This window comes from Barbus barbus (assembly GCF_936440315.1).
Source record: "Barbus barbus genome assembly, chromosome: 22".
In the NCBI taxonomy this organism is placed as follows: Eukaryota; Metazoa; Chordata; class Actinopteri; order Cypriniformes; family Cyprinidae; genus Barbus; species Barbus barbus.
Genome location: NC_136750.1, coordinates 22544610 through 22565356, shown reverse-complemented (window position 1 = coordinate 22565356; position 20747 = coordinate 22544610). Strand labels below are relative to the sequence as shown.

Below are 20747 nucleotides of genomic sequence, written 5' to 3'. Positions count from 1 at the left end.
TGCATGCAAAGCTACGGTGAGTGGATTTTCAGTGCGTCTGTTTGATTCGACTATGTCACTACACTATCCTTTCCAGATCGAAATGATTGCCAGCTTCAACCCCATCGTTCCATTCGCATAAAGGCTTACCCAGGCAGCTCAGCATTTAGCCATTGGCTGCCCTACTTTCGGCCTAGGCTATGAGAGTGAATGGACTAAATTGTATGGAAACGTTTTTACTCGTTTGTGCAACTCTGACCATTCACCACAAGGCTTTTGGTTGGTCAGGCAGACACACGGGAGGATTGCTTCTTTCTTATGTGCTGCAGACGCTTACAACCTACTTCCTAAGGGAAATGCGCAAGACACAGTTGGGAGCATACTTTCTGAAGACAAATAGAAAATGGCAGGTTAGTTTTTTCTAGATATACTAGAGTAGAATCCTATTTATAGCTTTAGATGGCAAGGATAGAGTGAGTAACTTGAGACTCAGATGGTACCTTTCTGAAAAACTGCAGCTATAACCACATCAGGGCTGTATTTTGATCTGGAGATAAGGGCTAATCTCAGAAGAGCAGTGAGTTAGCACTTCATTTTGCTATGGTACACCTAACGGTATGTGTAAACAGTAATTAATTGCTATCCAGTGGCCCCACAGACAGCCTAAAAGCTAAAACCACAGCAAGCGGGTCTGATTTTACGAGTTTGTGCATCTCTGATGCTGCTTATTAAGTAATGCAGCGCTATGTAGCATGCTGGCTAACATGCCTGGGCATGCAGTAATTTTATTTTGTGTGCGCCCTTGTTAGGTTCTTCCTCAAAGGCGGCATTGTAAATTTAATTCAGAGAGTGAGGCACCTAAAGCTGAGCCTATATTAAATATTACATAACTACAGAAATGAAAACCATCAGTCATACTTTCAAATAACTGGTTAACTGTAAATCAGCATTAGCATTAGCCATCAGGCATGATGCCCATGTGCATGTGATTAATGGTCACACAACATGATTTAGAGCCATCTGCTTGTGTTGTGGAGCGCTTCCTCTAATTGCATCAACGGCAGGTCACCTGAAACCAGTAAATTACCCAAAGTTCTCTTAAATGTTTGTAATGGCTAAAGAGGCACTTCTTTAAAGATTTCCTGACAGACAGGACTATAAGAGGAAAGTCCTAAAAGGGGGAACCTCTGAGGAAAACAGAAAGAGAGCAGAGTGAGTCACCACAGACAGATGAAAGGATGGGTCGTGACACAGTTAAGCAATTTTTTCTGTGATACAACAATAAACAAACAATACACACACACACACAAACACATATATATATATATATATATATAATATTTTTTATGTTTTTAGAGTCTCTTATCTAAATTTATTTGATCAAAAATACAGTAGAAACAGCAATATTGTGAAATGTTGTTAAATTAACCGCTTTCTATTTGAATATATTTATTATTACAATTTATTTCTGTCGTGGCAAAGCTGACTTTTCAGAAGCCACTACTTCAGTGTAACAAGACCCTTCAGAAATCATTCTAATATGCGGATTTGGTGCTCAAGAAACATTTCATATTAATATTAATGTTGAAGACAGTCTGTGCTCAATATTTTTGTGGAAACTGTTTTTTTTTTTCCTATTTGAATTTGTACTTTTTTTTGTTTTATTTGAACAAATTTGGTTTGCCCTTACTTTCAGTATTGATTAGCCTATTTTTCAAAACATCCATGCTGAATAATAGTATTTTTTAAAAAGTGAAAAAAAACATACTGACCCCAAACATTTGAATGATAATGTCTATTTTTTCATTTTCAGTCAGATCAACCAGTTCTAGCCTTTGTCATTTTGAAAAGGTCACAAAAAGTAATTTCTGTCAGTCATGTTTAAACATTCCACAGTAAAATGATGCTGTAATGCAAATGTCTTTGAAATCTCAAACGCTGTGCTGCAGTATTTTTATAGTCATAATTGAATTCATTGTTTGCATAAATCACACCCTCTGTCATCCATCATCTTAAATCACAGACACAGCATAAAATATGAATATTCTAATGACTCAGTCACAAACTTTCCCCGTGGCTAAGGTTCACACATTCCAATGGATAAACACAAAATGCAAGAATAGAATGACCGATATGCACTAATATACACACAGATCTTACATTGCTCAGGCAACCTCAATCTCAACAAACTAAAGTATTGGAAAGATACAGCAGTACAACTAAATGGCCAACACTGAAACAATAGGCTTCAATGAAATGTTGGTTTACCTTATCAGGATAACACCATATCTGCCTTATCTGTATATTCTGTACATATGTAACTATTGTAGACACTGTATATCCTGTACCTCTGCTTATTGCACTTCTGGTTAGATGCTAACTGCATTTCGTTGCCCTGTACCTTACATGTGCAATGACAATAAAGTTGAATCTAATCTAATCTAATCTAATTTCATTTTTGTCAGAAATAAAAACAAGGCTATAAGGGATAGAAGTGTTCAATGGATTGTTCAGTTGTTTTAACACACCGATTTTTCATCTGATTGAATGTCTTTCCGAAAACTTTCAAGCAGATAAAAACTCCATGAAACTTGTAAAAATGAGACTGTAAGTCTATCCCTCATAGCCTCGTTTTCATCTGCATAAAATTCATTATGGCGTCTAACCTGACTAAGCCCAACATTTGTAGTAGATCCAATCAAAGCAATGGTTCAAAAAAGTATATTTTAATGAAATTCCCAAAGTAGTTGGAAAATCTATTAGGGCATAAATTTGACTATTAGATACTATTAGACTTAAAATTATGACTTTAACATCACAAATGTTCCACACTTTGGATAAAAGCATTTGCTAAATAAATAAATGTAAATGTAAAATTGAACCGTTGGTGGCGCTAGAGGTCTTTAGAAACTAAACCCAAATTTGGTCAGAAAGCTTTATAGCTTTGCTAAATTTCATAAATGTCTTATACCTAATGCCATTTCAGTAAGCAACAAAGTGGTACTGTACTAAGTAGCCACATTAATGGAAAACAGAATCAAGTAAAACACAGGCCAACTTCAGTGATTGCATACTGTTTATGTCACAGGAAAAAAAAGTAGGCTCTTTCTAAACGTAATTTTCTGCGGTATAACTTGTGGCAATTTACGCCGTTAATTGAACGCATATGTGTCCATCTTCTCCAGAAAGTGACCCAGGATGATACATGGGACTTCTTATCATGTTAGCAAAATATCTTTTTACATTAAATAAGTCTTATTCTGAAAGTAGCATGTGTTTGTAATAAAAATGTCATGAAAGCAGAAAAAAAAATACACGAGCACACACACACCTTGAAATTAAATTAAATTAAATTCAAGTTTATTTGTATAGCGCTTTTTACGATACAATTGTTGCAAAGCAGCTCTACAGGAAATTAAGTTTCTACAATATAATTATATATTGTAGAAACTTCATATATTTAACTTTATTTAAATAATATTTAATATATTTAACAAAATTTGGTAATTCTGTATGTTGTCTGAGGGTTGGCATCCTTTGAGGTCCTCTGAAATAATATAAACCATATGCCAACTGCTCAGAATGAAGCTATAGCAATCGGTCACACAGGATGACAGACTTTTGCTTTTCCAAGTCCAAAGTAAAAGAACCCTGTACACCTTAATATGAACTATGGTTTCTATTGTTTTGATTCGCTATGCACATTTATAAATGTGATCTTGCACATACATGCACACAGACGAAACACACACCATGGTAGCCTGACATAAAAAGGTGTTTTTATGTGAATCCTTCCACTTAAATAAAGCCCTGAATTTCATCAGGCTTTTGTGTGCTGGCTGTCTGCAATACCTCTTCATCTGAGCACCACTACATTCACTGTTTTTGCGGCTTTCTTTTTCTCTCTGTTTCTTTCATTCTTTATGTCTTTCTCTTTTACAGGATCACCAATCTATTCATTAGCAGAGAAGAGATCTCAGCAGGATGTGAGCAGCAATATCATCTTCTAGATAAGTAGCGAACAGCCAGTGACACAGCAAACAGGTGTGAGAAGTTACAGATCTGCCGCAATAGTGCCTGTCTGAATGTATTGTCTTGTTGTGGGTGTTGAATGTCACAGAGTATTCAAAATTCAGCTCTTTATTAAAAACTGAGAGCACATCTTTTGGGTCAAATACAGATGGTTTTAAAGTATTACATTAGGTAAACTTACAAAGGTTCTTTATTGGCATGAGTGGTTTCACGAATAACCTTTAACATCCATGGAAACCTTTCCAAGGTTCTTTATAATGGGAAAAGGTTATTCAGAATATCAAAATATTCGGTCACACTTTATTATAAGGTCCAATTGTCGCTATTAACTATAACTTTTGCCTAAAAAAAAATCCTAATTTTCTGTTTATTAATATTGTTAGGTATTAGGGATGTAGAATATGGTTGTGCAGAATATGTGCTTTATAAGTACTAATAAACAGCCGATATGTTAATAACAGCCATGCTAATAAGCAACTAGTTGTTAGTGAGAATTGGTCCCGAACAGTTCAAAGTAAGGTTCTTTGTAAGTAAGGGAACTCAAAACTCCTTTTTTGAGCCTTTATTTTTAAGAGAGTATGGGATTTAAAAATCTGAAAAATATTTTACTTTTTAAATTTATGTTTTAAAAAAACAGCAGCTGTGCTTGCCAGAAATTCACTGTAAAAAATACAGTGACAATGTTTCAGTTATTACAGGATTGAAGCTTGTATATTTTACAACTCATAATAAAGTTATATAATGTTAATACACCTACTTTACAATTTGCTTTCTGTGAATATCCTTTTACTGATTTTCACCATACATATGGTAATTCCTAGTTTTTACTTGCAAAAAACAAAAATTTGACTATTTTATGGTAAAATTACAAACAATATAAAATTACATAATTTAATTACATACAAAAAGTGTTACCATTTTTCATCGTATAAGGTAATTTACACTTTTAAAAATTATTTTTTGAAGTTGTAAATAAAACACGTATTATTGGAGCACATTTTAAAAGAATTATAACACTATTTCAGTTTGCTATTTCAAAATTGGGTTGTAGGGAGCTCTGGGTAGAGGTAGTACCTTTGTTTTCTGGCAGCTGCACCCAATTTCAGGGTGGACAGAAGCACTGGACCTCATCCATCTCCTAAATCTCTCACGTCTGGCTCCTAGTGCCACACCCCGGTACACCGCCTCAGCTGGCGGGCTAAACGGCGTGAGGGGGTGATGTTTACACTGCATCACTGGGCGAATGAACTCCCACAACGGAGTCACCGGCCACCTACCAGCTATGGTTTGGAATAGCAGGGAAGGCAGATCTCTCCAGCCTTTTCAGGCCATCTGCCTAGGAGAGGGAAACTCCGATGTAAAACCTACGGCCCGAGGACCTCGCTGTCTCTGTCCCAGCTTGCTAGGCCATGGCAGAGGAACCCCGGGTTTAAAGGGTGAGGTCAGTTCTGCACATGCTGCACTTCACTTGAAAGCTCCTCCGCGAAGGCAAGAAGGAAATATCCACGTCAAAGGGAGCATGGCGCAGGTTACACCCTCTATTGTTCAGGCAAACCTGTGACAGAGAGACGCCTTTCAGGTGTTGGCTTCATGATCAGGGACTCCAAGCTTGCCAGCTGGCCACTCTGACCGTATCATCTCAATGCGTCTACCACTCCGTGACCAGCAACACGCCACACTGTTCAGTGTGTATGCCCCAACTCTCCAGGAAGATCCTGCAGACAAAGAAAAGTTTTATTCCGATCTACGCAACCTTCTTGAAGATGTCCCAGCCGATGACAAGATTGTCATCCTTGGCGACTTCAACGTCAGAGTGGGCAGAGACTCAGAAAGGCTTGGAAGGCATGGTGTGGGCAGCTGCAACGATAATGGACGATTGTTACTCGAATTCTGCACTGAACAGCGGCTTTCCATTACCAACACCATCTTCCATCAGAAAGATAGTCCGAAGACGACCTGGATGCACCCCCGGTCAAAACACTGGCATCTCATAGACTACATCCTAGTGCAGCAGTGTGACCTAAAAGATGTCTTCCACACCAGGGTAATGCCAAGCGCCGAGTGTCACACAGACCACCGCCTTTGTCCACTGTAAAATTACATTCCACTTTAAGCCCAAACCAAGGAAAGGTGGCGCTCCAAGGAAGAAGCTCAAGGTCTTCAGCCTTCAGTCTGCCGCAGTCAGAGCAGTTTTCCAGGAGAGCCTACGGTCTAGGCTAGAGGAACCCATCTGTCTAGCAGACTCGCCTCCGGCCCCAGAAGTGCTGCAGGACCGTATCAAAACTGTTGTCCTTCAAGCATCTGAAGATACCCTTGGATTCACCACGAAGCAAAACGGGGATTGGTTCAATGAGAACAATCTAGAAGTTCAGGAGCTGCAGTCAATGAAGAGATCAGCACACAAGGCTCACCTGTCCCAACCGTCCTGCCCGCATAAAAAAGCAGCCTTCCGCCTGGAATGCTGGACCCTCCAGCATAAGCTTCGAGAGATTCAGAATGAGTGGTGGACCAACCTCGCAGCAAGAACTCAGCTTTGCGATGACACTGGTGACTACAGGGGTTTCTACGAAGGTCTAAAAGCGGTATATGGTCCCTCGTACCAAATTCTGAGCCCCCTGCGGAGCGCAGACGGAAGAACTGCTCACCGAAAAGGACTCTATCTGAACCGCTGGTCTGAACACTTCTACACCCTCTTCAATGCTAATCACTCAGTCCAAGAATCAGCGATTGACCGCATCCTACAACAACCAGTGAAAACCGAACTGGATGTGGCACCAACAATACAAGAGACTGAGGAAGCCATTAAACAGCTGAAGAGTGGAAAAGCTGCAGGAGTTGATACCATTCCTCCTGAGGTATGGAAGAACAAAGGCCCAGCACTGCACACCAAACTCCATGAATTCTTCATCTGCTGCTGGGAGAAGGGAAAACTCCCTCAAGACCTCCGTGATGCAGTCATTATCAGTCTGTATAAGAACAAAGGGGAGAAGTCAGACTGTTCCAATTATCGTGGCATAACACTTCTATCTGTCGCCGGCAAAATCCTCGCAAGGGTACTGCTGAATTGACTGGTACCCGCGATAGCAGAAGCTCACCTTCCAGAGACACAGTGTGGCTTCAGAGCCAACCGGGGGAACGACAGACGATTCAGCAGAAGTGCCGGGAACAAAACAAAGCGCTGTACGTCACCTTTGTGGATCTGACAAAAGCATTCGATACCGTGAGCAGGCAGGGACTTTGGAAAATGCCCACCAAAGTTCCTCACCATGATCGTCCAGCTTCATGAAGGCCAGCATGGACAAGTCAGATATAGCAACAACCTCTCACAGCCCTTCCCTACTGCAAACGGTGTAAAACAGGGCTGTGTTCTTGCACCCACACTGCTCACCATTTTGTTCAGCATGATGCTCCAGCAGACCACAGAGGACCTCGACAACGCTGATGGCATACGTATACATCCGTTTTCGTCGCGACGGGAGCGTGTTCAACCTGAGGCGTCAGCAGGCCCACACAAAGACCATGGAGCTACTGATCCGGGAGCTGCTGTTTGCTGACGATGCCGCCCTCCTTGCTCATACAGAGGCAGCTATGCAGCGAATCACGTACTGTTTTGCAAAAACTGCACAGATCTTTGCCCTCGAAGTCAGCTTGAAGAAGACGGAAGTTCTGCACCCACCAGCACCACAAAAAGAGTACCATCCACCAAGCATTTCCATTGAGCAAACAGAACTAAAGGTTGTCCACCATTTCAGCTACTTGGGGTATGTGATATCATCTGACGCCAATATTGACAAAGAAGTTGATAACAGGCTGGCCAAGGCAAACAGTGCATTCAGCAGACTATACGGACGTGTCTGGAACAATAACAACCTCAAAAAAGACACGAAGGTCAGTGTATACAAAGCTGTTGTGCTGACCACTCTCCTGTATGGCGCTGAGTCCTGGGTCATGTACCGTCATCACCTGAGACTCCTCGAGCGTTTCCATCAGCGCTGCCTCCGCACAATCCTCAACATTCGTTGGAGTGACTTCGTTGCCAACACTGAAGTTCTCGAAACAGCAGAGGTCATTAGTATCGAGGCCATGGTCCTCAAGGTACAACTTCGCTGGGAAGGGCATGTCTCCAGGATGGAGAAATACCGCCTACCTAAGATCGTGCTGTATGGGGAATTGTCCTCTGGTCACCGCAAGATCGGGGCACCACGAAAGCGGTACAAAGACTCCTTGAAGAAGTCCCTTACTGCATCGATCACCGTCAGTGGGAAACGAAAGCAGCTGATCACGACTCCTGGCAGCGCACAGTCCATCAGGCCATCTTACTCTTTGAGGAGACCTGCAGGGCCAGTATAGAGAACATAAGGAGAAGAAGGGAAAAACGTGTCCCCCCAGCACCCACCCTGGACCAGACCTTTACCTGCAACCGCTGTGGCAGGACCTGCCTGTCCCGCATAGGCTTCGTCAGCCACCAGCGTGCCTGTAGAAGACGTGGTTGTCCTTCCTAAATCTTCGTTTGCGAAGCCAAGCCATGATATTGGAGTACATTTTAAAAGAATTATAACACTATTTCAGTTTTCTATTTCAAAATGTAATGTTTAATTCAATGTGTAACTTGATGTTTCTTTGTAATTGTTTATGAATTTTACTAGCAATTTCAATTAGTGATATTTCAGTAAAATGGACATCTATTTAATTCAATCTATTTTTTCAATCTAATTGTTCAACTGAAATAACACATTTTTGTTTTAAAGAATAATGTAAGCACAAAAAATTAAGCCTTTTTTTAACCCTCCAACCCAATACCTTGCCCAATAGACTGCTATTGTAAGTGAATTGCAAACAAGGTTTTTGTTTGTTTTCACCCACCAAGGGACGAATCAGTGAGTTGTCTGTGATAATCGACAGCTGGACAGCAAAGATGCAATCAATAGAGCTTAACTTGAATGGTACCCGGAACATTTCTTTAATATATGATAGGAATTATACCGAAAGGAATACAGCAATAAAAGTTTGTTGGAACTATTGAACAAAGTGACAAACTAGTAAGCTGAAACCCTTAGTGGTATCGATTGCTATTGAAGGAGGTTGTCTGACCTTTGTCTGACCTTGGGCTTGTGGAAATGTTTTCATTACTTTGCACCACAAACTGATCTCTGTCATTAATGTCTGCTGCTAAGAGTCTGCTGATAGCGTTCTCCACAACTGCATCTCTAGTGTCTTTTTCCCTTTGTAATGTTGTAATGGTGAATTGTGAACTTCAGTCTGAGCATTACTGATAAAGATCTGGTCTTTCCTCCTTTTTTGTCATGAATCTTTGCTGTGAGGATTGCTAGTAATCTGTCTAGTCTGTGGGGAAATATGGATAAGATGTTTACTGTATGTGCCTATAGACTTTGCCAGAACAATATCTGCAATAAGTTATTTAATATTTATTACCTGACCTTCAAATTTGACATTTCTTTTATTGGTTTTATTGTCACATGACAAGTAAATGACTAACTGTGTTTAGTTACTCCACGATGACTTCAAGTGGCACATAATATTTTTTTTTTCAGTAATTTCAAACTTTTAATGAGAGTTTTTTACGATCTCAGGCACAGTTATACGACCTTGACATTTCTGCCTCATAAAATATCAGAAATTGAAAATATATTCATTATAGAAAATGTGTATTCGAGTCATTCAAGTCAGCATGCATTTTATTTTGTAAATAATACATGATATAATTTAAATATATAGATGAATAGACAAGTTATGGTCTATATAACTTCCATTATAATTCATTTTTTAAATAATACATTATTTAATTCAAATATATAATTGAGTGTCACATCACTGACCCATAAACTCATACACACTGTCAGTATGTTGTCTATGAGCATGTGTGTTTGTGTGAATGTGGGTGCCCTCGTTCCTGCCACGCATCCATATGTGTGTCTGTTTATTTACAAGAGCTGGAATGCGTGCGCGTGCATATGTGTGTGGGTGAATCCGCACATACTCGTGCTCGAGTGAGAAACACAGTGTGTAATGCTCAGCTCATTATGTTTCATAGTTCAGTCAATTTTGATGAATAGAGGAGTGTTCCCTCTCTCAGGACCTGCCACATCGGACACGCTGAGAGCCATCTGTGCGATTGGGCTTCGCTCTCATGCATACTACATCTCATGCCTACAGGAGTTCAGTGCCTTTACTTTTAAGTCTCTAATGTATCTATTGTAATATACATATATAATGTCACACTGGCAGGATAGAACAAGTGCCAGTTATGAAACTAAAAATCATGTAAAAGGGTCACTTTATTATTAGTAGTAGTAATAATTTTATCAAAATAATATTATGTCTCCAATGCCTACTAATATTAAATTATTAAATTGGCTTACACAATATCAATATATACACAATATCAATATAACAAAGAAAATGGCTTCAACACATAACGGCATCATTAAATAATATTCACAACATTTTAGAGTTTATATTATTATTATTGTTGTTGTCGTTAAAATAATATTATTTGTCACTGTCTACTTATAATATTAATTGGGCTAAATTATGATCAAAACATAGTGACATTATCTATATAACAAGAAAAATAATAAAATGGCATAATTAAATAATATATAAAACATTTTAGGTTTTGTTATTATTTATTTATTTGTTATTATTATTATTATCATTGGTAATTTAATGAATTAATTTTTTGTCATTACGTCTACTTAGAATTTTAATGATTTACTAAAAACATATAATCATAATGTACTGGCCCTATTCTCTATTGAAAATAACTATTTTGACATATAAACTGTGACATAATATTAGTCAATCAGTGAGATATTGGTCATACCAACCCAGCCCTATTATGACCTCTTTAAATTACAGCATTGTGCAATATTGAAATGTACAGGTTTGCACAAATCGGTCACATTAAACCTCTTCTTGCTTTGAGTAAAATTGTCTCCTTATAGACTCAGGTTAGGCAGGTATCTCTCTTTAGGAGGTGTCTCTGTATTGTTACCTGTATTGTCTTTCCTGCTGGATTTCTGCACTGCAGAATGCAAATTTCCTAGCAATCATCTACATTTTCAGCAAAGTCTGTGGGCAGAGAATCTGACGGCCAAAAGCCTTCAGAAGAATCTGGAAAAAAACACAACACTGCCTGCATTCTTCTAAGACAAGCTAATCTGTCTGCGAGATCAATTCAAAGCCAAGACTCAATGGATTTCGAGTGTGACAAATTGAATTGAGTAATTAAGATCAGAACGATTGATAGCTATTAGAATTCTGACAATAAATGTGTTGCTCTCCCATTTCTCAGCGATTCCTGATAGATAAAAACAGACATGGATTTAAAGTATTAAAAACAATAATCTGTGAAACCAAGACTCCACAGTTACCTCATCCTCCAACATTACCCTTAATTGTTCTAATGCCTCCAGCAAACCCGCTGCAGAAGAAATCCCTGACACCCAAAGCTCCGAACAGTAAAGAACCTGCTGTGTACTGGGGCAGCCTGGTACAACTAGAGCTGTGTCATGCTTGGACTACCTAACACTACCTCCCTTAACACACACACATACACTTAAACACCCCTCAGTGCCTGGCACTGAACACACACAGGCACACAACAGACCTGGTAACTCAGAGCAGGCCACCTCTGCAGCTGAACCAACTGCCTCCACATCTACACCACTGGAGAAAGCTTGCCTATTGCATTATAGAACGCATCTAATACAGTTATACATATTAAAGGAAAAATTAAGAGGTTGTGTAACAGTTGCATGTCTAAAATGTACACTTACTGTAACACTAACACAATTTACAGCGGAAGAAGGCTTTCTGTTTCTCAAAATGAACCCCTAGTGCAATTAAAACAGCTCTCCAGAGAAGAACAAAGGGTGGGCTATTATCTGGCAGCCATCTTGATACCACCCTTGAGGTAGAAATAGTTTGTTGAAATGCTCACCTCTTAATCTATGTAAAATGAGGCATTCTGACAGAGGTGAGAAAACTCTGCAATAATGGGATACTAAAACCTGTCCATTATACATTAAAACTAATCTGAGATATTTTGGTTCATGTCTATTATATCTATACTGTTTAAGCAATATCATATATATGCAGTGTGTGTATATAGAGTATATATAGTCAACATTTGAAGTGGATCAAAACCTTTCATCAAAGTTGTCCTAAAACCTAAAATGCGTTCTTGTCTTAGGACAACTTTGATTAACTTTTTTGATCCACTTCAAATGTTGACTACTGTGTGTGTGTGTGTGTGTGTGTGTGTGTGTGTGTGTGTGTGTGTGTGTGTGTGTGTGTGTGTGTGTATATATATATATATATATATATATATATATATATATATATATATATAGACACACACACACACACACACGTACAAATACTCATGTAAAGTGACATATATCCCAAATCTCAAGTGCGTGATTGTTTATATCAACGCAAAATGTTAAATAAATTATCGCCCAGCTCTTTATATAAAGTTAGATATACTGTATTGTCTTACTTTTTTTTTTGTTTCAACAAAGAACAAATTACTCATTCAGGACAATATATACGGTATAAAATCTCAACTGCTTGATTGCTTGTATCCTCGCACAATGTAAACTATATTATTGCCCAACTCTAATCTGATAAATGTGACTATGAAGTAGGGGTGGGTGATATAGCCTCAAAATTATATCATGATATTCCAAGAATATTTGCGATAATGATATTTACGACGATATACAAAAAAATATGGATCAGCATTTTATTGGAGATTGCAGCCGGCAGGCAGCAGCATTTATTAATGCAAACACAATGAAGGCCATTTTTCATGCTTTTCGAAAGAGATACTGTCATTGATGACAGACTACCTAAAACGAAGTGTTGTCATAAGGTGGCAGAAGCAACATTATAGTGCAATAGTGACCAATGTGGGGCAAGTTACTTTAAAAAAGTAATTAGTTATAGTTACTTCTCACAAATAGTGGCATCATTATAAAAGAAACCAATTACCAGGGAAAGTAAGTATTGTGTTACTTAAACAAAAATTGTCAAATATGTCAAATAGCTTGGATGCCTCCAATATTAAATGTTAAATGAATGAAATGGACACTACGTGGAATAAATTATTATTTTTAAACATTGTACACTGATACAAAACAACAATTTAAAAAATACATATTTAACACTGATCATTTTTTTACATTCTAGCAGACATTATACCAACAAAGTACAATTTAACTTAAAATTTATAAGTTAGTAAAATAATATTTTGTGGCCATTTTTGAGACCCCCTTCTTGAATCAGTCTTGCAAATAAATGCAGCCTTGCTGAGCAGAAGGGAAGTCTTTTAAAACATTAGAAAATATTACAATTCCCAATTTGAACACTATATGTGAACGTTATAATAAATGTTTTAACAGAGCTGTTGTACTTATTATCATTTATTATTGTCTTACTTTTTAATTTTATTTAACAGAACAACAGTAAGATGACAATACTAACATTTATGAATGTTGATGGAGCTTTTATTTGGACGGAAACCTGCAGGAAGTCTTCAGTTGCTATTTTAGCTTCTTCTTTTTTTTGCTATTTTCGGCTGCCGAACAATCGGTGCATACGTCATCAAGTCGCTATATCATTGATATCGCGATATGACACTTTTTTATAATGTAAAAATTTAGACCGGTATTATCGTGGACGGTATGATATGGCACACCCCTACTATGAAGACATTAAGATATTATAAACATTAAACATTAACATCATGATTGAATGAAACAGTGTGTATCATGAAATGTGGTATACAAAGAAATTTTAGTTGACTTAGTCTATTAATTTCTTATATATTCACAGTATATATAAAATAAAAACATAAACATAATATATTACATGTTCAGTGAATATATCGTTACAAGTGGCCCCAGTTCATGTATATTCCTAAAATAGACACCAATAGACTATTCTACTCTCTTTGGTGCTGCAATACTGTCAAGTCCACATTGTTGCACAAGCATTATTGGAAGTTATACATTGAATAGTCCCTTTGCTCCAGGGTCTATCATTTGGATTATGTCATCCTGTACATAAACTACAGCCAGGAAACATTCTGGATGACACATTCATAAGTACCATAACTGTACAAATGATACATTAAAAAGAACAAGATGGTACTGTGAGCTAATTACCCATGGAAAATGCAGCTGAGCTCGGTATTAAAAATGAACTTCTTTCTAAAACACACTTACATTAAACACAGTGCACAGCACCACAGCCAAATACACATCTATAAATACATCCATGCACACATAAATCAAAGCACATCCCTGATAAATTAAGTTATCTCACATTACTGAAGTGTTTGGGCCAAACATCATAATGACTGGTTACATGCACATTATTTTGCGATTATGTTTATATTCTGGCATCCATAAAAGACATTGCCATTTATTATGCTCCATAACAGTAACTCAATCAACTCATTGATGATGTTTTTAACAACAAAACAGGAGAGTGCATTGGAATATCAGCATATTTGAATTTTTGCACAAGTAAATGCAGCCAATGGCCATTTTTACATGCACATCATCTTCAATAGACTGACATTTCACAACTATCTTTAACCTGATTATTGATAATGGCAATCAGGTTAATGCACTTTCTTGATGCTTACGTAACCAGAATATACGACCAAATTCTGATTAATGCTGTAATATTATTGAGCACGTAAACGCAGTCATTGAGGCTGTGTAATAATATATACACAGATGATGTCAGTTTCTGGGCAATGGGCCTAAAAGTTAATGTCACTGTATAAACATTATAGCTGGTTACGTTTTTCCCTCAGTTACCATAATCAAAATCTGACCGGAACGTGAGGCATAAAAAAAACATAAACGAGCTTTAAGCGTCCACCCTCCCTCTGAATAAAAAACAAATCTGTTCATTTTAAAAGTCTGCTGAACTGCTTTTCAAGTGCTGAACTTACCATTGGCATTTTTCCCACATGTGAGGTGCTGATAGGGCAAAAGGAGGCCGTACAACTCCGATTCATTGCTCAGAGCCTGCTCAAAGGATTCCAGTGTGAATTTGGGGATCCCGTTATCCTTCTCAACCATCGAGCTATTCAACACCCAGATGAAGACCTCTCGGAAGAGGCTCTCCATACACGCGGTCAGGTATATGGCCGCATGCTCGTGGATGCGCGCCGCGACCCTGCTGTCCACCATCCACCTGAAGAACCTCCCCACGGAGAAGACCAAGCCGCATCTCTCCGATTTCCCCCGGCTGAATTTATCCTCGGTGCTCATGTTGTACATAGACAGCGCGCTGAGCGCCGCGGCGGTGCAGTTGACCGAGATGGTCCATGAAAGGATCATCTTGATGGCACTTTGGACTTCGTATTTGGTGCATTTGCCGTAGCGCAAACTCAGCCGCTGCGCTTCTCTGGCGATCCTCACCAGCGCGCGGCTCACGAGCGTGGAGAGGCGCGCCAACAGATCCGCGGACACGGTGCCGAACCTCAACTCTTCCTCCTTGTTGAGCGCGTTCTCCACCTCCCCGAGGCTCCAGGGCACATCCTCAAGCTCGGGAAGTTTCGCACAGTGTCCGGAACACTCCAGGGTCTCGCCGTCTTCAGCCAGGACGGTGTTGACGGTGTCTAGGCTGTTGTGTCGACTGCGCATGGAGTCGGTCAGATGCAAACAGTGCCCTCCATGCGCATAGGAGATGTGCGCCTCGGAGCAGCACAGAGACAAGCTGGATGACCTGAAGGAGTCCGCGGCTCCACCGTAACCCGAATCCAGCGTCAAATCCTCCAGGGTCCTCACCACGGATTTACCCCTTTTTGCCATAACTGCACTTCATATTGTCCACAAGGCTGAAAGCTAGGGGAAACGTTCCTTTGCAAACAAACGCCACTGCTTGGCTGCTTTATTCTGTCCACAATGTTACTGAAAAGGCACAGGCGAGTTCCCAAATTGTTGCGTTCACTGTTGAAAATGCGCCTCCAACTTTGAAGGAGCAGTGGTGTTGTTATAGCACACACTAGTGTGTTTGAAGGCTGCGAAGCATCAGTTGAAGGAGGAGCCACATACAGTACTGCATCCAATGCGCTGACGGGACCATTGCTGCGTACAGTTGGTTTTGAATTCGCACGGTGCTGCTTGATGGTTCTGTGTACTTCTGTTCATCTGGAGACCCTCTCTAAAAATGTCATGCAGAGACGTTAGATCGTGTAAAAATGAAACTCACATTTTGACTCCAACTTTAGACTATTTAAAGTTTTAACTATAGGTCATTTGAAAACAAGGTCTAGATCTAAATAATTTATTTGTGTTATGATCATTAAATGTCACTATAGATAAATTAAATTAAACTACCGAACTGCTCATAAAACCCACTTTTTCCAGAAACTATTTTGATCAGATTGCATCCCATTTACTAAGAATTCCATCAGTAAATAAACTGTAATTGGCCTCTGGAGTGAAAGCAGAGCTTTAGATCTAGTGGTCTTAAGTGCCCAAAACAAACAGATAGACTTTATACAACTAGTAGTCAGCATGCATGAAACTGCTCCGATCCAGTAGACCAAGCAGGGCAGCATGTTTGAGGACAAAAAGCAAGAGATCAAATGAACACATGTCCTCTTCCCCATTCTCTCTTTCAGATGGGGCTCAGAGTAACGAGATTCCTGTTCATTAATAATGAAGAGTATACATAATATATCAGTCATCTTGAATGGAGGCTTCTTGTGAACTTCACTCCCACAGTCTGAAAAAGGTCATATGTTTTCAATGTAAAACGAAGGATAAAAGTGAGACACCAAGCACTTCCTATTTTCCTAACAGGACTAATGCAGTGAGTATATAGCACAAAATCGACCCAACTCAAAATGACTACAAAACATTGATGTTTACAGACTTAAGAGACTGCAATAGCATAAATCAGTGACTGTAACATAAGAAAGAAAAACAAGATGTTTTTAGAGCTGAAATACACTTTATCACTTAAATGTTTTAAACCCGCTTAAATAAAGAGGGGACCATATTTTACTCAACACTGACCTCTTTGGGCAGCACTCCTCCAAAAACCTGAGACCATAACTGATATAGGCTTAACAGTTAGAAAGTTGTGTCTGCCAAGAGTAACCCGTTTTCCTCAATGAAATGATCTGAACCTCAGAGTTTCGTTACAATTATATTTTTAATCTGATAATTAATTTGTATCTCATAATTATTCTATTAACAAGTATGAGATTAATAAACTATTTGAGAAAGGCTCTTGAATTTAGCATTTTGTCGTGGTAGACTGTCATCTAGTGTTCAACTAAAACAATCACCTTGTTCTCTCAAACGACAATAAAAATAGTCTGACCTCAGACATCAATCAGCGATATTACTGATATTTACCTGAAATCTGTCAATAATTTCATAAGGGATGAAAGATATCAAATTGGTTGACATTTAGATCTGTGCAGACTAATTTCCATGATTAACAACTAAAATGACCATCCCAGATTTTAAATCAGCAGTAATCCAGTAGCAAGGAGGCTTGATCTTTAAATGATAAATCGCCTCATTTACTTCATTGTATGTTAATGTTCTCTGTATCTAAAGGCAAGCACAGACTTAATCAATAAAGTAATTATGTCTTGGATCAATGTAGTAGTTCCCTTTGTGATTTGCAATGTTTTTCTCAACATACTGATCAGTACAAGTCAACTAGACTATTTATTGTCTCCAAATACAAGATTTGCACCAAATGAAATATCAATACTGATGTGAAAAAGTAATATCAGACTGAAATGTGAAAATACATATTATGCTACATTGCTAAATCAAAGCAATCAAAATTTTCACTTTTTCAATTGCCTAGACTGCCCAGATCTGAATAGTCGAAACATCGTACTGTTTTGTCATTTTTGGAGCTGTAATTTCAGTGTGTGTACATTATTTTTTAGTTGTTTATTATTTGTTATTTTTTATGTCCTGCACCTGAACCTAATTTGAGTGTTTTGAACGTCAACACCTTTTTGCATTTGTTTGATTGCAGGAAAAAAGATACGATGTATAATGTCAACCTTTTGTGATAACATGCTCCAATAGTGTAGCATATCATATCATTTACGTTCTTTGGGGTAAGTTGTCACAATGGAACCTGCCATTATAAAAAACAATTACAGGCATTGCCGCAACATTTTAAATAGTAAAATAATTATAAAAAAAATAAAAATAATAAAAAGGAATACCTAAAATTAAATTACCAATAATGGAAAAACAATGGTAAGGCCAATAAGCACTGAAATTAATAAAATCAAGGTTTCATAAAACTTGAATAACATGTGACATGTTCTGACAACTTAACCCCTCCTGGTATTTTTGATTGACAAACTCGACAACACATTCCTGCCTTTATTACGTAGTTGCCACAATGTATACCAGTGTGGTTTCATTTGTTTACCCATATTAATCTAAATAACATAATAATAATGTATTTTTTTTTACTTTGAAAGGTTTTGCACAAGGTGTTTGAAACCAATAAACACAATTATTGATAGAGAAAACAGATGTGTGTTACTAGACTTTTAACTCAAAATTTACTGCGATAAAGCCCTCGTGACAAACTATCCCCAGTCATCAGAGGTGGAAAGAGTACGAAAATATTTTACTCAAATAAAAGTACCATTACCTTAATGAAATTTGACTTAAGTACAAGTAAAAGTACCAGTCTAAAAATCTACTCAAGTAAAAGTAAAAAGTAGCTAATTTCAAATTTACTCAGAGTAAAAATTACTTAGTTACTTTTTAACAGTGGAAGGGACACAACAATGGGATAGACCAAGGCTGTCAAACTCAGTTCCTGGAGGACCACAGCCCTACAACAGTATAGATATAACCCTAATTAGGGTTATATCTATACTAATAATTTAGGTCTAATCAATTAGGGTTATATCTATACTAATCTAATCATTTAGGCTTATTTGAAATCTACATGGTATGTGTGTTGGAGCAGGGTTGGAACTAAACTCTGCAGGGCTGCAGCTCTCCAGGAACTGAGTTGACACCACTGGGATAGGCCTATAAATCTCAAATTAGTTGTTTTTAATTAAAGGAATCAGTTATTTAGAATAATAAGACATTTGGGCTGTTACCAGGCAAATTAAATCAATATCAACAAAATTCATCTTTGCAATGCAGTGGAAACACAGAAGCTTCATTTAGATGTATTTACACACTTTTTAATGCAGGACATGAATACATTTAACCTGCTGTTACAAATGCAGATATAATATTTTGATATATAAGACATAAAATGTTGAATAGTCATTTGAAATTATATATAAAAAAAAAAAAATCAAAAGATACTTTAAATGTGAAATTAAAACCACCAGTAGGTATCACCAAGTCACTGTTAATAAGTGAGTCATTGCGACTGAACTGAATCATTTAAAATGTTGATCAATTCAGGAACGAATCACCGTCATGTTGCTCAGAGATGCAAAGCAGTGCTGTGGCTGTGTTTGGGATTATTTTTGTTGTCGAAATAGAGCAAAAACAGGCAATATGGCGTCTAAAACGCAAGTCTCTTAATTAATTTCTTATTTATTGAACTGTTGTAAAATATATATATATATATATATATATATATATATATATATATATATATATATATATATATATATATATATATAAGGGGTGTCCCCGACTAAGGATTTTCACGCATAAAAAGTGAAACTTGAAACGTGTGTGTGTGTAATCATGGTGATTTTTGGAGAAAAACGGCATTCTTCGTGTGATACTGATTTACTATATGAAATGATATAAATATACATTTTCTGCAGCTATATCTTCAATTGTGTGATAATTCTAAATGCATTTTAACAGACTCAATCACGCAGTGAAAGAATACACTCTATATGCGCGCGCACATCTACTAGACTTCACACAGGTAGGAGTGTTTTGTTTGGTTTTTCGCTTAATACTGATAATGTCAAGTCGCACATGTTAAAACAACAATTACGATATTGTCGCAGAGGATATCGCATACCCTGCACCACTGTCTTTTTGGCTAATTTGTGCAAAACCTTTTGCTAAACTGCCAAAGCTTCATTTTAATCACTAATGCAATGATGGAAGTATTTAGCTTACCTCTACATGCTTGCAAAGGGTTGATGTCAAGATTTTATAAGCTGCTAGTTTGGTCTGCCTAGGCACACACAGTTTACACCGCATAATAGAGCATAAACATGGCCAGGGGTTCACTTCATTTCCTTCGAGTTCAACTTCAGCAGAATACCACAGGGTTTGGTTTTCAGCTGGGTCTGCACCATAACGCCTGTCTTGTCTGTCTGGATCTTCTTGTGATTTTAGCGCCAGTTTGTTCTCCTGCCCATTATTTACTGCAGTTTCCAGGGAGCGATTTTTTTTTTTACTCAGTAATTAATGTGTTTTAAAATGTAGCGAAGCACAATACTTCAAACAAAATATACTTAAGTAAAAGTAAAATTACAAATTTTAAAAATTACTTTAAAAAGTAGAAGTACACAAAAAAGCTACTCAATTACAGTAACGCGAGTAAATGTAATTCTTTACTTTCCACCTCTGCCAGTCATATATAGTATCTTATTTTGTATCATATAACAATTACATAATTTATTATTAGATTGGTACAAGTTTACCTAAAATTGAAGTGAACTTGTGGCCATAATATTTTATAAAAATTTAAATTAC

At 37.8% G+C, this 20747-nt stretch overlaps 1 protein-coding gene across 1 annotated transcript in view; it reads right to left on the bottom strand.

The window, feature by feature from the left end:
* LOC306888294 (ankyrin repeat and BTB/POZ domain-containing protein 3-B-like) overlaps positions 1 to 16069 on the bottom strand; it is a 71687-nt gene extending 55618 nt beyond the window's left edge. Inside the window, exon 1 of the mRNA XM_079446492.1 lies at positions 15005 to 16069. Within this exon, the coding sequence (XP_079302618.1) occupies positions 15005 to 15869 (865 nt within the window). The 5' untranslated portion in view covers positions 15870 to 16069. The remainder of the gene's footprint in view (positions 1 to 15004) is intronic.
* Between the last annotated feature and the right edge of the window lie 4678 nt (positions 16070 to 20747).